Raw genomic sequence first — 15736 nt, forward strand, 5'->3', positions numbered from 1 at the left:
GTAAAATGGTTGTTGTATTTTCGACTTTTTAGATTGACAGACAATAAGCAAGCTCCGAGTGAATCGACCGGTGCTATCCATTGTCTGATAAAATCGAGTGACTCGATGACAAATGATGTCGAAAAGAATAAATATTATCCGGTCTGACCGGTTGGAATCAGCAATAGACGGATCTTGCACCGGATGAAATCTTTGGAGATGACACACTCCGTTCCGAACGTACAAGCTTACTCGTCGCGCGAAGGAATAAGAGTCACCGACAATGACATCCTCGATGCCGCGAACCGATATCGTTTTAAGTGTTTCGTTTTCCATTTTCTCAGACCGAGTGCTATTTGCTTAAATTCGACGTCGATCCCTATCGTGCTCGCGTAATTTCACTAGACTCATTTTGCTGTGCAATCGCCTTAACATAATTACTGTTAATAATGTCTGATAAGTTAAATTGTTCCATTGTTACGCGAGTATTTCTGACTCGACACTATTGCTATTCGCGGTATCCTCATCGGTCCTGGTAAATCGACTACGCATGTCGGAAATTAGTGTTTCCCCGTCCGTGATGTAATCGAGGAAAAAATATGGAGAATAAAAGGTAAATCCCAATCAATCCGCAACTGCAAGAGCAGAATGCCAATTATTTTGGAATGTCTTCAAAGACGAATAGGTTTACTTGCACGTAACTCAATCCTCGTCGAGTCATCTTGATATTAAAGGAACTGAACGCACGTTGCAGACCGTGTGATGGTTCGATCGGGAAAGTAATATTTCGATTCGAAATTACTGGATAAAAACTAAAATCGAAATGACAATAGAAGTCCTCGCAGCGATACATGTACGTACACGTTTCTTTTCTGGTGCTGAGTCAGTTGCTTTGGATGAGTCTGTGCGTTGCATGCACGGAGTAAAAAATAATTATACGAATTTACAACGGTAAAGACAACAACGTACGCTTAGGTGTTCGACGATAAATAAAACACGATTACCGCGACTCGAAGGAATAAAGGTTACGTGCGAGTCGCTGTACCGATACAAGTGAATGAACGACGATCTTATTTATGATTTGTTCCGTTATCGAGTGCTTGGACTGATTTCGTTCGAGTTATCATCGAATCGAGCTAAATACTTGAGGCTCAGACGTAAGGGGCTACGTCATTTAATCGAAACGCGACGAGGTAGGGGGAGGATCGGACTTGTAAATAGCACGGACAGAATAGATTCAAGTCTGAACGGAGATTCGACGTCGCAAATCAATTAGCGATCTACGATATCTACAATCTATTCGCGATAAGTTCTCCCACTGTCGTTGAAGAAGATAGCGCACGTGCGTACGTCCGGGCATCGAAGCAGCACGTCGCGTCTATGCACATGAGCGGATTAAGCACCGACAGACGAACCGAACCGAGGCTTCTTTTATCAGTCAACCACAACCGAGTGAGGCAAACGGTTCGGTCCGCGGTGGTGCATTTACCAGAGACGAAGCTTCCTTTTCACGGTTCGCGTTACCCACCTTACCTTACGTATCATTTCGCGACGCTGCGCTGGATCTTGATCGCCCACCGTCCATCAGGCTGTCCCGCCTCGAGCCGGCTAGATCAAACTTTCATCCCAAACCGGCCACTTCCGAGCAACGGAAGGATTTTTGTCGGAAATCGCGCGATCATTCGAGAACATCGAAGCAGCTCGAGTCAGAAGTGGCAGGGTCAATCGAACATCAAGGAACAATAAACGTTTTACTAGGAAACGTCGACACGCTGGCGCGAATTCCTCGATACATCGTTACTACGTAAGTACATGTCAGACGATCACGAAGGCATTTTATTTTTATTTTCATTTTCATTTTGTCGTCGATTATTGTTTCTCGTTGTTATTCTCTACGCGACCAATTAGGTGATAGGTATTCGTCGATATCGTTCGGTTGTACGACAATGCGACGGTACACGAAGGACACGATATTTTTTTCCTGTGTTACGTGTACACGTGAAAAGAAAACCGTCAATTGGACACGCGACGGGTGTAACGACACGGCAGGGAATTTCAAAAGTAGTCGCGATCGAGGGATTTAAGCGAAGGTATAAGCGCGCGACGGATCAGCGCTTAAGAAATGTGATCTTTATCGACGTCGTTGTCGTCATTGATCGCGCAAAAAACTCACGGTTTGAGGTAATTAACGACAGATTTATGTGGTTAAAGAAACGGGTGGGGTTTCTTCTCGGCGCTTCCGAGTAACCGCGTAAACAAGCAAACAAGCGCATAAAATGAAAACAAATTGACGAAATCCCGAGGTCTCGTTAACGGTAGATTCGATAACGACGCGATTCGCGGGGCCGCGGAAAATATTGCCCTCTAACAATAAGTGGATTCCCGTCTGAATCCACGTGCACGGCCGTTTTCAGCGTTTTGCACGCGTGTAATTTAAGCCCACCGACACGTGGGATCAGATTAGGAGTAATACAAGAACCAAGTTCCTCGTGTCGTTAACGATACTATGCTGATCTCGTATATAATGTTTCGCGCGCTATCAAAACGTCTAGACCAAGAGCAACGACATTAAAATAGTAGCTAAACGGGACTAGCGAGGTGTGAATTATCCGTTACATAAATTTAATTCATCTATCGGTACCGATCGTCGATTTCCCAGGATTTCGAGAGTAATATTTCGGTATCGTTTTTAGATTTTAGAAATAACGATAAGTTTTTATTGATAATTTTGTTTTTCTTATCGATCATCGGAGCAGATCGAGACTGACCGAAATAGGCAGATCCGACGTGAAATTATCACAAGTCGATCCTGTACACGGCCAATTTCGACGGGGACACTACTTCAAGATCGTACGCCAGCACCGAACCCGGTACGTGACGAGAAATTTAATTGAAAAAACTTCTTCCCGAGTCGGGAGTTAGATTTATCGCCAGCTGAAAGCTGACCTTCGGGAAGTTGCGTATTCGCGATCGATACGTTCGCAAACGAGCGAATAGCGTTTGCGGAGTACAATGAATTGTCTCGGTGGCATCGTCCTCGCGAGTAGAGGATCAGTACAAATCATCCAACGATATTACAGGTATGGTCGTTTTTCCGGACTCGTCGACTGAATCGGCGTTTTTGGCCGTAAATGCTATAAAGTTAAACAACCGTGCGGATCATGAGCAATTACCAAACATGCCAAACGACACGAGAGTTAAGGATCACGCGTTCACCATATCGCGCGGTAACGCGTGGAACGGCAAGGATAACTATGCGTTGGATTTCGACTGCATGGAGAAGGCAGGCGACGAGAAACTGCACGCATTGGCGGACATTAAAGCGGAACCGGACATTGTGAAAAAAGTGGCAGGTAAGCAACCACTGTGCGAAATATCATCGCCTCCGCGTCGAGATCGTTCGTTTTTCATTTCGCGATTGAAATTCGATGCGCAACGTTTCGAGATCGACAACCTTTTCGACAGACTTTTGCAGCGTTTGTTCTCGTCGTTAGATCGCGAAACAGTAGATTGTTTCGCTTATTGTCACGACGATGATAACGGAATACATTCTTTTGTTTCACAACCGATTCTATTCAATGAGAATGTCTGCGAAAACTTTCGAGTGGAGAGAAACCGGTTTACGAACAGCGACGAATTGATAGTAGCGAAAATTCAATCCGTTAATTAATCACGTCGTGTATCGATAAAGGGTACCGATGAAACTACTCGCGCAACTCGTGGGGAGCAAGATACAGGAATGAAATATCGTGGCGTATTACAATACGTAAATAACAATAATCAGTCCAACGCGATAACCTTGTTCGTTAATTTCCATTTAGTTCTCCGAACGGAGAAATCATCGCGGCAGTACCAAAAGCGTAGGGACGCGTCGAGTATCGTCGAATATAAGACGCTGTTGTTTACGTGTCGCGTCGTTGCCAATTACGGTAGTATACGTACGTGTACGGTAGAGAATGGGCTGACGATGGAATCGATCGAAATCGTCGAGTTCCGACAAATATCGCGATCGGTGTGATAATTGACGGTTTGCTCGGCCGATCCGCGCTTACCGGTCCGGTAGATGTTAGTTAAATATCTTTGAAACATCGTACTGCGCGATGTGAGATGTGTTGGTTTGTCGATAGCGGGTTTGAAAACCCCTAACGGCCAAAAGAACAAAGCGGACATGTCACTGCCCAAGCTTGGTGGTGGATCGCTTTCAAGTGGAAGTTCCTTAGTGACGATCTCTTCCATCGCAAATTCAGATCCTGATCCTGATTTTCATAATCACCCGGCTGGATTCGGCAACAACACCCACGCGAACGAGAGATGGTATCAGACAACCCTACAAGTCGCTGTGCCATTTTTCGTCGCCGGGATAGGCACCATCGGAGCGGGTCTGGTTCTCGACGAGGTCAAGGTACGTTCTCCGACGTTAGCAGCGCACGTAACGGATCGTTGTATTATCCTTATTGGCATCTTAAAATGTAAAAATTCCCAGTCCCGATCGTAAATCAGGTATTTTTCCCTAGAACGCTCCGCGGTCTTATCGAACGGGCACTTCGTTCTTATTGTCTGAAGATAATATTGAACGCGTGGCAGCGTCTTTTCTTATTTATCGCGTCTGTGCATTTTATCTGTCGTGGAAATGACGTTACGGCTCGGTCCCAAAGCAACACCGTCATAATCTCGAGAATCTTTTACATAAATGCCTCCCCTCCACCCCTCTCCCTACCATCGGTACAAATACCCGCGATCCAAGATTTTATCCGTTTCCACTAATGTGGAAATTCTTGGAATGCAATTTACGTTCCTGGTCGCATTCCATTTGTAAGAACGCCCAGCCGAGGGAATCGCTAACCGTAGCCCCCCCACCTCGGTCCCCCGTTTAATTAAATCCGTCGTCTTTGTTTTAGGACTGGACAGTGTTCACCACCGTTTCTCAATTATTAATTCTGGTGCCCTCTTTGTTAGGATTAAAAGGCAATCTCGACATGTGCTTGGCCTCCCGCTTGTGTACCCAAGTGAACTTGGGGAACATGCACGAATTTCGAGAAATAGCGAAAATGATTATCGGTAACATCGCGCTAGTACAAATACAAGCTATCGTCGCGTCTATTTTGGTGTCGATTTTCGCAGTTGTGGTCGACGCGATAGCAGAAGGCTCCGCGTATACATTCGAGTGGAAACACTGTCTTTTATTGGCCGCATCCAGCGTATCCACCGCCACCAGTTCTTGCTTTATCCTAGGTAAATAGCTGTTGGACGTCAACGTTTCTATTTTATTATGCAGATTTCCCCGTTAAACATTTTTCTATCGGTCGTTTCCATCATTAACGTTCTTTCCAACAGATTTCGTAATGATCGCCGTCATTATGCTATCGTATCGATGCAAAATGAACCCTGACAATTTGGCGACACCTTTGGCAGCGTCCGTCGGAGACGTGGTATCGCTTAGCGTACTATCGGCGATCGCGTCTTCGTTGTTCGCGAGATTAGAAACGCAAATGTGGGTTCTGTACGTAATACTTGGCTGTTACTTGTTGGTACTGCCATTTTGGATCTACGTCGTCCTGAACAACGAATACACCAGAAACGTTTTAACGTCCGGATGGGTTCCTGTCTTGTCTGCTCTATTTATTAGCGGGTTAGTACGATCAACCGATTACATAACGTGGAATTCCATTCTCGACCGACGTTAGTAATTACACGTACCTCGAGACAATCGCAAATAATCAATTCTACGTAACGTAAATAACGCAATATTTTCACATCCATTTAGATTCGGCGGTTTAATTCTCGACTACGTTGTTCATTTCAATGGATTCGTGATCTTTCAACCTATCATAAACGGAATTGGTGGTAATTTAGTCTCCGTACAAGCATCTCGGATCTCCACTACGTTGCATCAGATATCGATTATGGGAATTTTACCTCCGTCTTCGAAAATGTGGGTTAGCCCGTGGAAGGCTCTCTTCAAAGGCTGTAAGTGGCGCACGTGGCGCAAGAATAACGAATGTTGCTGTTACATATTTTTCGCACTTCTACGATTGCCTAATCGCGTTCGCTTTCGTTCCCCAGCGCCGTACGCGAAAACTGCCAGAATACTCATTTCCATGGCGATAGTCGGCGAATTGGTCTTCATCTTTATCGCGGATTACATCAAACACGGAGAATCCACGATACAAGCATATTTCGCGGTCTCTTACCTCGTGGTGGCCGTTTTGCAAGTGAGTAAAACAAACCGATTCGCGCTCTTGCGGGCAAAAGTGAAAGGTTCGAAGCCCGTCGCAGGAGAAAAAAATAATAATAAACAATTTATCTTTCGTAGGTCATGTTACTGCTTTACGTGGCGCATATAATTATTCACGCTATGTGGCGGCACAAGATTGACCCGGATAATTCAGCTATACCGTACCTGACAGCTTTGGGCGACCTTACGGGAACTTTATTCTTGGCGGTGGCGTTCTGGTTCCTAAGAACCATTCACGAAGAATATGGTCGTGAATGATGCGAAAAAACAAGTGCAGCTATCGAACTGCGCGTCGATGTTTCTTACGAAGATATAGCACATGAATTTGAAGGACGTTCAATGCCGTCGGAGACAAACGTGTCGCGGAGAAAAAAAAAGCGAACGAAGAGGAGGATTAATTAAGAGAACGAGTGTCTCGTGAAGCAGAACGTAAGAGAGGAAATCAAGATTGTTCTTCTCCTCATCAAGAGGATCTTTTAACGGTACGTTAGGCGCGTTCTAGGAAAAAATGCGACACATAGTGACCATAATCTTGAAATAACTTGATTGTACATGGTACTCTGCCATGATATAATTTATTAATACTTTTTAATAATCGTTTATTACGGAAAGAAATTTGCGTTGAATCTGTTGATCAGTGACTACTTACAAACGCGCGATTTATACGTTTTTATCTATTTTTAATTATATAATTTATGTGTAATCATTGGACTGTGGATTTTATGCATTTATGGCATACACAAATATGAAAAACATGTTAAACGTATACATATTCCACATATTTGTATAAAATAAAATATTAATATAGCTACATTGTTTTATAAAATGAATTCTGTATAGGTTTCGTGCGTGATTTTCATATTGCGATACACCATAAGTGCACAAAATGTGCAGACTAATAATTATAGTACATCTCTGTCGTTATGTTTGCAAGAGATTTTATCGCTCACCAGCAAAGACCAGATCAGTATTTTATCGCTGACTAGTAATTGTATCGTGAAATAAAACTGTAAAGATGCTGGCAGGAGTATACACAACGGAATGGATATTTTAAATCGTGAGAATTCACCCAGAATTCTCAATTCTGTAAAAACGACAATACTAGATAATTGTAGATACAACTAACTTCAAAACATTAACGTTACAAGTTTGGAATAAGTTTTATACTGCAATAGATTTATAAAATTATAGACTGTTAGAATGGCATACGCTGCAACGAAACTGTTACATCCCCAAGCAATCTAGATACAAAAGAATTAACGTTTGGGAAGAGCATGAATTTTATATATTACATATATATTGCAGTGATGTGTAACGAATATTTCGGAGTAACGCGTGATCTAGCGCAAACTAGATATAATTTATGCATGGTACTTGCTCGTAGAATAACCGATGATAAATATGATTCCACAAGTAATGCCATAACATGTAGATAATAATAAATTATTTTGTATAGCAACCTGTGATTTACGACGATATCACTTTTCACAAAAAATTTGTGAAATGTTATGTATCTACAATAAAACTACGCAACCTTCAAATGTGGCGCCGCCAACAAGAACGTCGACTTCCCGCCAAATGTTTTCTGTATCCCGCCAATTATCCTTCGTATCCCGGCGTACGTTCGAACGTCGCGAGTGGTCGGCTCGCGCGCGGGGAATTCAAAGTTGCGTAAAACCTAGTTGCATCGTGCTCGCCGAAATGAAAGTTCTACCGTGTCCCGAACCTTCGTAACTTGGTCTCCACAGGTGGGGTACATAACAAGAAGGGGGATGCTGGAACCCACGCGCGACATTCTCCCAAGACATTTAAACTGGAACAGTTTCTGGTCGCTTTCAGAAGACGCTACACGAGTTCCTTCGAGGATCCGTATCTCCGGAAGTTCGTTTCAACACGACCGTGTATCAGTGACGAAAGCACGTACATAAACTTAGAGCCAGTGGTTCAAATTTCGCGAATGCTGACGGTGAATCTTCGATGACAATGGTGGGTGGCACGATCTTTATCGTTAAATACATATCAAGATATCTTTCGGTATATGTATACATACGCAGAGATCTATGCAGTGTCCGCGGTACGCGATTATATTAATCGTTGACCGAGATCTTGATCGTTACGACCGAAAATAAATGAAAATGCACCAGTGGTTAAGTGTACGTGTCTTCTTTCGTGTAGCGAAGTAAAGTCCTCTTGTTTACATCGTGTATCGCAGTTTGCGTATGTACGCGTACGGTTCCATCGTACACTTAATCGGTTACGATCCTTGACTGGGTTAATTGCTACAAACGTTACTCGTTGACGCAACTAAACGCCGACAATCTTTCCATAACAGACGTAACATCGATTTATGTGTAACATAGATTTTCACGATGATCGTCGATCGGTTTCCCTCTCGTGACTCGATGACGTTACAATCATTTCATGCGCAATACACCTGGAACTTTTAATCTTCGTTTGTCTAGGTAACAAGTGCTTTCGAAAAAGTATATTTAACTCCTATCTGAAAATGATAATATCGTTCCTGTTGTGAAGTACGATTAAAATTAACGATTTCTGGTATCGCACTTTTGTCTCATCGAGTCTTCGATACGATCGACAAAGCCGCGTGTCAAAGAAACACTTGGGAACGTGTCACAGAAACTTTGCTATTTTTAATAGAAGCATGTGCTGACGAAACGGTATCCGCTTGAAAATTGAAAGTTTTTACGTTGGCATTGAAAAAATGTTGCGTCACGTTGTTGGGTGTTGCATATCGTTTCGCTACCACACAATAAAGACAGAATTCACAGGAGCCACTGCTACTCGCGAGTGAAGGTGAGCGGAAAGGAAGGCGAAAGGGTGGTTTGACACGCACCGTCGAGCACACGAATGCCTTTAACCGTTGCTATCGTGGGTACAATAACGCTCTGTCAAGCCCAAGTGCGCTCCTTCTATGTGAAGGTGATGAAAATGTACGATCCGGTTTCAAGCGCGATATCGTTATGTATTAGATCAGCATAGCTCGGGAAAGCACACACGCGATACGTTTCTCGTTCGTTTACTATTTTATTATAATCTGGGTGATCCGTAACCGGTAGCATTCCGTAGAAGTCGATACCTGTTGTGAGTCGACAACATTTTCAAGGTAAATTTAAAACGGGGTTGCTGTATCTACATCGAATTAGAATAAATGAAGTTATCAAGCGTTTACTTAAAACACAAACTGACGTCAATGTCAACTCGTGAAAAATAACGCTCGTTTTTCGCGTATCTGTGTTTCTTTGAAGTTCAAAACAGCCCGTCGAATAATTTCAAAACGTCGTAGTGCATTGTTCCAGTAAATCGAAAGGTATTTGGATGTGCCTAATAGGTAGCAGGGGACTGGGATTTCACCTAAAATATGAGCTGCATTTGGACGTTTACTTTCTACGAACGTTCGCGTTCGACTGTACAACGGAGTGGCGAAATCATGAATAGATATCTATGTAATCCCCGGCAAGATGCGCCGCTGCGAGTCCTGTATGAGCGAACCAATTCACAGTCATCTATTGCGTATAACTGCACAAACATGCGCGCATGCACACACGCATACTAACGTACGTGTGCGAGGATATTGCTTCCAGGTTCGCTTTCAGCTTCACTTTTAAACTTGTGCAATGTGCGAAGCACATCCGTGTCGACGGGTAATTGTTCATTTCAGTGGACATCGGCTTGACGCCCTACACGTTCTGTTAACACCCGATCTATGCATCTAAAGATCTAAGATCTCTTGTAGATAGAATCGCGCGTGTCTATTCGCGCGAAATACTCTCGTAGTCGAACATAATCAAATTGCAATTGTAAATGAACTAGTTTTTGCCACAGAATGTGGTAGTCTAGAACGTTGATCGCAGGTGTACACGGAGGAAGGATCGAAGGCATTTATCGACATAGTACCGCCACCAAATAATAATCGTGAAAGGCGGTTTATGACGAGTAGGTACTATTCCGTCAGGTAAAAAGGCCCAAATATTTTGGGGTAAGCGGCGCTTGGCCACAGCTACCCGTTTACACATTCGGGTTCGGGGTCGTTCGGCGAGTGTGTGTAAACAAGGCAGGTTGAAACTCGAGCAGTACAATAATCGTATAGCAATCGACGCACCTGTGAATGGGACCGAGTGTCCCGCAGAAGCGGAATTTTGACTAGAATAAGTTGATTTAACGACTATCGTTATATGATACTCAGGTATCAGGTAAAGAATGAGTTTCTCCACTGGCGAAACAGCAACGCGATACTGTTCGTAAACGTGTTATACTTAATTCTCGGTAACGATTTTCGGTGAACTCTGCGACGGGTTTCTCGGTAACGATTTTCGGTGAACTCTGCGACGGGTTTCTCGGAAACGATTCGTGGCACGCGGTTAAACATTCGGGAATTTTAATTGCAGATGAAAGCAGTGGTCTTCCTAGTTGCGATAGCAGCAACTAGAGCTTTGCCCCTCTCGAAGGTGCACGTGAAATTTGTTTCCCCTCCCCATATTTACGAACACGGTATTACGACAGACGGTTAGTCCATAAATGTAATTCCATTGCGTATCGTTTCAAAAAGGTTGCATCATCGAATAAAATTAATTATCGTGCAGGGGATCGAACGATCGACCAGAGATCCTACGTCTCTATAGGAAGACGAAGCGCAACAGGAAACCCGAGGCAGTTCGGTACAAAATTTCAGTTCCGATCGACGATGAGACTCTTACACAGCCTTCTATTTATAATATTTGTTAATTCAACGATGTGTACTTTTTACAGGGCACCGTCTACGATCAACGAACAATAACGTACCGGTATATATTAAACCAGAAAATGCGGAATCCTTGTGGCCCGTAGGTGTATTCATTCCGCCGGTAGATATCAATGATCTAGGGTACAGTTCCCACGAATCAAAACACGTGACACCCGATTTTTCTAACGGACTCGGTAAGAAATCTTGTAACAATTTTTGAAGAGGAATCTTACTTTAGTGCTTGACGATGTTTCAGAATATCACGACCCGTATCTATTGACTGGCGAAAAAGCGATGTTAGCGGTGAAATATCTTTATGGCTTCGGTGAACTGTTTTACGATGACATTCCGCACGAAAGAGCGCTCCTGAGAAATCAAGAAGAGAGAAGACAAAACGGTCTCCATGGTCATATACTAAGGAGCTTGAGGCCTTCTTCTCCGTTCTATAGAAAGCATTGACTAATTAACGATCGTATTGATCATTTCCAATCTCGCTAATGAACGTCGCATCTTGTTAAAGATAAAAGACAGCGTCAAGTTTCCCCGTGTCTCCAAGATGTGACGACAAAAAATCGACAACGCTCCGATAATTTCATTTTATTACATTTTAAATCGAATTTTATGCATTCTATGCAACTTCGCTTGTAATTTGAAATTCTAAAAATTAATTAAAAGATACATTGTTTTCATCGCATTGCTCCATCTGATGATATATCACAGCTGTAGTTGACACGTCTCGAAAAGGTAACTAGTCAAAACACTTATCTAGTGAACCAATCTCTCATGTGTTTCAACGCGAATCGCTCACAAAACAGATGTTCCGGTAATATACCTATGTAAGTACCGTTGTCGTTCGTGGACAGTCTGCGTTTAACACTTTCCCGAGTGTGATTTACACATATCGCAATGTATGTATTCCGTTGGTTCTGGTTTCCGTTTAACGCTTTAACGAAATTTGTTACGTAAAACGCGTGCGCCATGCTTTCGCTATGATTATCATATATAAAACACATAACACTGTGATTTTCGTAGGTAAAATATGTTAATATATAGCATATATATATATATATTATAAAAGTTTACAGACTTTTTACTCGCCTAGGCTTAACAACAAATTAATGTTTTACAACGTACTGGCTATTCGTGGAAATTCTCGCGTCATGTACAGATACAAGGAACATTTTATACAATATAAATACATTCGATTAGATTCTAGTATATCGAAACTAACCGTCGAAGGAAAAAGCAAATCATCGTAAGAATCAATCCGTTGGAAGCGGTCAGTGTCGTCGTTCCGTTACATAGATCCCCGTAACAAAGACACATGTACACTTTTTTGTAATTCCACATTGTGTAAGCGCACCTCTCCTCGCCGTCGTCGGGCCCACGTTGGAAACAAAGCCTCTGCGTGGCAGTGCCGTATTCTTTGCAAAATATACGCGGATGCGAATTAATCGAATCAATCTAATCCTTCATTAGATTCACCATATTCTTACCGTTGTTTATACCGTGACTTTCGATTATTTTGCCACACCATCCAGACGCGCATGGGACAGCATCCACGCCTTTCTCCATTTCGATCTCCGTCGAGTTCATCGTGAACGGATCCTTGCACGATCCCAAATCTCCTCTCGATCTACAATTCACGCATCTCCGTAGGATACCTGAAACCGAGTAAACGATAAATTAAACCCCGTTTCGACTCACCCGCGTCGATATAGATCTTCAGTTTCGTCGAAGATGAATCTGGATGTCCTAATATGCCCGCGTGATCAAAAAGAAGAAAAACGCAATGGATCGCGAGAAGGATGCGCTGTCCGGTATGCGGTGAAAGTGTGCCATTGCTCGCACAGTGTGCGCGCACATATAGATGCAGCCTGTGCCCGAAACTCACCGGTTGCTCTCTCAACTGGAATCAGACAAAGAATCGCGAGTACCGCGGCAACCCTTGTCCTAAGATTCATTTTGCCGTGTGCCCGTTTTTCGGCTCTATTGTATTTTCGATCCGTTCGCTCACTCGTGAACAATCTTGATCGCGACGCAGGCACAGGAACGATCAAACGCGGCCATTTTGGAACTAAACTATGACTACAGGTAGCCGACTCGACGCCATGCACTTGTCCCTCCCAGACCTTCCTTTCACTCGGCCTTAAAGTCTCTTTCAGACGATACCGTACTAACGACTACCGACTGCAATTCCCAATCAGTTGAACGCGACTCGCGGACCACAGTTTACGTTAAAATTCCCGGGTCTGTTTTCACATCAGCATCCTAGAGACTATCGCAGATGTGGGGGAGTCTTTTGACATCGGAAAAATTCTTTCCTATTTTGTAATTTGAACCGTCGTTATTATAAACTATTCAAGTCTTTACCTGTTTAAACGCACGAACACGTGTTTCCCACTTGCAAGCACGTGCGTGCGCAGTCGCGCGGTTAACTGTTCAGAAATCAATTGGCGCGTGCCAAGGGTTTCGTGAATTAACTTTAATTGTTTATATTACATAAAACTGTATTTGGTACATGTACAGAATATTTCCAAGCGGGTCTATCGTCTAGCGTTTTCTCGAATCATCGCTATTGATCGATCAACGGTACTTCCTCTTTTTCTTCGCCTTCCTGTTTGATCGACTCGACCGCGCGAAATTTGTGCCTCTGTTTACAGGTGTAAATCAGTCCACTGCAGTAGCAAAGCGAGCACAGCAGGAATATATATCCCAGGTATCCCAGGTGACGCAAAAATTCTGCACGGTAGAAAAAATGAATGGCAGAAGAATGCGGACATTGCGAGAGATTGTCGTAAATACCGTTGTTAATCGATTAATAAAAATCTTACCTTGAGTTAATAGTCTGGCTTTGGAAACAACGATTACTTTCAGTTGCATCACCTTAACGTTATCGACAGAGCAGGTATAGTTCCCTGCCTCGTAAGGGGAAACGTCTAACACGCATGTGCGAGGACATAGAAAAATTTGATACGTTATATCAGGAGATGCGACTTATCTACTCGATAAGTTTAATACCTATCAGATAAAGCGTCCCGAACGCGTCTACTACCACGCGAGCAACCGTATCCAATTTGCGAAATGATCTACGGACGCCTTTTTCCAATGTGATCGAATCCTTCTTCCACGACACTTGCGTTTCCAAGCTCGACCTGAAAGACGTAAACAAGTTAGAAACGAGTTAAGCTTGAATGACGTTTAAAAATCAAATTATACTCGGGACAAATGACGGTGAGGTAAGCTCCTTCCATGAGCACGTATCGTTTGATGTATCTAAACGTGCGAGACGACTTCTTCTTTACCCGCACACACTTTGTACACGATTCCTTCAGGATGTAGTCAGGTAAATACCGTACCGCCATACTGACGCCAGGAAACTCTTTTTCGAGTAGAATAGAGCTGAAACGATGAACGGTACCACGTGTAGCGTTACAAATGTACAAAATTTTTAATCGATTTTAATCAATTTCCTCACTTGCAGGGCAATGACGGAGCCTTTTGGAAAAACTTGACTATCGAAGAATCGCTCTGGCTAGCGATCGTCTATAGCAGCGTTCAAATTAGCCGAATTGCAACAGAAAGCAAATAATAAAATCAATAAGTATTATTGTAGATAATATAAGTAAAGACCTTGTTTGAAATTCGCGTCGTCTTCCTTACCTCATTTATAAATCGCTTTACTCGACATTTTCCTATACTCGATCTAGTGCCATGACCTCTTACGCATTGTTCACACGGGCCCCAAGGACCCCATTCGGAAATTACATGCAAAGTCACTCCTACATCTCGGATTTCAGACAATTCCGACATTTTAGAGACCTAATACGAATCACATTCGATAGACATTTCACGAATGTCGGCGGATCAAAGTAAGTTAAATCGATTCGATATTACGGCAAATCGAATGGTAACCGGTCCCAGGTAGGTTTCACGATATTTCTCCCACTCGGTTATATTCCCTTGCTCTTTATGTACGACACTGGATTCCTTAAAACTCGCTATTACAAAAGGCGCTGATTTGATTAATCGTACGTAACCCACTCGTTAACAGTATGCGTAAATTCGCTGAAAGCATTACGTTCGATTCTGTAGTTGAATTTATTTTCAGCCTCCTGTCCCTCTTCGCCGTGGCACAAATAAATGCCAGCGTCCGCGATCTCAAGATTCTTAATTACCAGAGACAGCTGGGGCGTCGTGTAAATTCTATTATACGACATGTTATTGTCCATTCCCAGTTCGACCACTTTCTCGGGATATTCTCTGTTTCGATCTTGGTAATACCAAAGTTTCGTTTGTTTCTCTTCTTTGTCGTTACTGTCTTATAAAAGCAAGGGTATGACTGTAAAACCTAATCTATTCGTTAATAAATTAATATTCTATACCAAAAACGACATTCCATTGCGACGGTTGAATCGATCTCGGCACTAATCAGTAAATACTCGTCGTTTTCTTTGGACGTTATTAACCTCTCTTTATCTCTACAATATTTGGTAAGCGTTACGAATTTATCGAACGAGACGATATTATCTGGCCTGACTAGCGTCATCGTTAATAACCAAAAACAACTCGTTCGTAACATATCGTCTGTCCAACATTCATACTTTGAATGAATCGTGTCGAATAATTATGTCTGTGAGTGTACGCAAACGGTACCTTCATACATATTTTCAAATGTATAGGTTAAGAAATCGTTCAAATCGCATCGTTCTTGACCTATTTTTAATTTCTTCGTGTAACACGCCGCCTCTAGCTTTAATATACTTTTAAAAATTCCACAA

The 15736-nt window shown here is 42.8% G+C and overlaps 4 protein-coding genes and 1 long non-coding RNA gene across 13 annotated transcripts; 3 read left to right on the forward strand and 2 right to left on the reverse strand.

Annotated features, from left to right (window-relative positions):
• Positions 1–1176: 1176 nt before the first annotated feature.
• Positions 1177–7769, forward strand: LOC128873753 (solute carrier family 41 member 1-like). Of its 2 annotated transcripts, none has more exons than XM_054117562.1 (9): positions 1177–1783; positions 2736–2849; positions 3060–3332; positions 4107–4381; positions 4878–5211; positions 5314–5608; positions 5744–5946; positions 6043–6191; positions 6293–7769. In XM_054117562.1, the coding sequence occupies exons 3-9, from the start codon at positions 3062–3064 to the stop codon at positions 6470–6472; spliced, it is 1707 nt and encodes a 568-aa protein (XP_053973537.1). In that variant the 5' UTR covers positions 1177–1783; positions 2736–2849; positions 3060–3061; the 3' UTR covers positions 6473–7769. The 2 variants fall into 2 exon arrangements, with proteins under 2 accessions (XP_053973537.1, XP_053973538.1); XM_054117563.1 differs by having other exon boundaries at positions 1187–1783; positions 4227–4381.
• A 106-nt stretch (positions 7770–7875) lies between these two features.
• On the forward strand, positions 7876–11816 carry LOC128873243 (uncharacterized). Of its 7 annotated transcripts, none has more exons than XM_054116654.1 (6): positions 7898–7962; positions 8054–8200; positions 10621–10738; positions 10816–10890; positions 10982–11149; positions 11212–11416. In XM_054116654.1, the coding sequence occupies exons 2-6, from the start codon at positions 8192–8194 to the stop codon at positions 11412–11414; spliced, it is 573 nt and encodes a 190-aa protein (XP_053972629.1). In that variant the 5' UTR covers positions 7898–7962; positions 8054–8191; the 3' UTR covers positions 11415–11416. The 7 variants fall into 7 exon arrangements, with proteins under 7 accessions (XP_053972628.1, XP_053972629.1, XP_053972630.1 ...); XM_054116655.1 differs by having other exon boundaries at positions 7945–7962; positions 8057–8200; XM_054116653.1 differs by having other exon boundaries at positions 7876–8200.
• A 204-nt stretch (positions 11817–12020) lies between these two features.
• On the reverse strand, positions 12021–13067 carry LOC128873244 (uncharacterized). The gene is made up of 3 exons (XM_054116659.1): positions 12850–13067; positions 12452–12619; positions 12021–12379 (listed from the first exon to the last, which is right to left on the reverse strand). Exons 1-3 carry the CDS (start codon positions 12917–12919, stop codon positions 12168–12170), a joined length of 450 nt encoding a protein of 149 aa, XP_053972634.1. The 5' UTR covers positions 12920–13067; the 3' UTR covers positions 12021–12167.
• A 340-nt stretch (positions 13068–13407) lies between these two features.
• On the forward strand, positions 13408–14578 carry LOC128873246 (uncharacterized). 2 transcript variants are annotated; one of them, XR_008456372.1, is made up of 4 exons: positions 13408–13547; positions 13619–13752; positions 13833–14301; positions 14440–14578. It is a non-coding gene; the product is annotated as an uncharacterized LOC128873246 (long non-coding RNA). The 2 variants fall into 2 exon arrangements; XR_008456371.1 differs by having other exon boundaries at positions 13619–14301.
• LOC128873245 (uncharacterized) lies at positions 13531–15268 on the reverse strand. Its single transcript, XM_054116660.1, has 8 exons — positions 15037–15268; positions 14853–14956; positions 14619–14777; positions 14434–14501; positions 14175–14357; positions 13977–14110; positions 13790–13894; positions 13531–13697 (listed from the first exon to the last, which is right to left on the reverse strand). The coding sequence occupies exons 1-8, from the start codon at positions 15185–15187 to the stop codon at positions 13531–13533; spliced, it is 1071 nt and encodes a 356-aa protein (XP_053972635.1). The 5' UTR covers positions 15188–15268.
• Positions 15269–15736: the final 468 nt, after the last annotated feature.

The sequence above is a fragment of the Hylaeus volcanicus genome, chromosome 3, assembly GCF_026283585.1.
Source record: "Hylaeus volcanicus isolate JK05 chromosome 3, UHH_iyHylVolc1.0_haploid, whole genome shotgun sequence".
NCBI lineage: Eukaryota > Metazoa > Arthropoda > Insecta > Hymenoptera > Colletidae > Hylaeus > Hylaeus volcanicus.

Coding starts and splice junctions, on each gene's coding strand:
- LOC128873243 (XM_054116651.1), top strand. CDS start 9,694: ATGCGCCGCTGCGAGTCCTGTATGAGCGAACCAATTCACAGTCATCTA. Junction 10,891..10,981: donor AGGAAACCCGAGGCAGTTCG/GTACAAAATTTC, acceptor TACTTTTTACAG/GGCACCGTCTACGATCAACG. Junction 11,150..11,211: donor CGATTTTTCTAACGGACTCG/GTAAGAAATCTT, acceptor ACGATGTTTCAG/AATATCACGACCCGTATCTA.
- LOC128873245 (XM_054116660.1), bottom strand. CDS start 15,187: ATGGACAATAACATGTCGTATAATAGAATTTACACGACGCCCCAGCTG. Junction 14,502..14,618: donor TAAAGCGATTTATAAATGAG/GTAAGGAAGACG, acceptor ACGCTGCTATAG/ACGATCGCTAGCCAGAGCGA. Junction 13,895..13,976: donor CGGGACGCTTTATCTGATAG/GTATTAAACTTA, acceptor CATGCGTGTTAG/ACGTTTCCCCTTACGAGGCA.
- LOC128873753 (XM_054117562.1), top strand. CDS start 3,062: ATGGTCGTTTTTCCGGACTCGTCGACTGAATCGGCGTTTTTGGCCGTA. Junction 3,333..4,106: donor CATTGTGAAAAAAGTGGCAG/GTAAGCAACCAC, acceptor GTTTGTCGATAG/CGGGTTTGAAAACCCCTAAC. Junction 5,609..5,743: donor TCTGCTCTATTTATTAGCGG/GTTAGTACGATC, acceptor ACATCCATTTAG/ATTCGGCGGTTTAATTCTCG.
- LOC128873244 (XM_054116659.1), bottom strand. CDS start 12,919: ATGAATCTTAGGACAAGGGTTGCCGCGGTACTCGCGATTCTTTGTCTG. Junction 12,620..12,849: donor TCCAGTTGAGAGAGCAACCG/GTGAGTTTCGGG, acceptor ACTCGGTTTCAG/GTATCCTACGGAGATGCGTG. Junction 12,380..12,451: donor AAGTCACGGTATAAACAACG/GTAAGAATATGG, acceptor TATTTTGCAAAG/AATACGGCACTGCCACGCAG.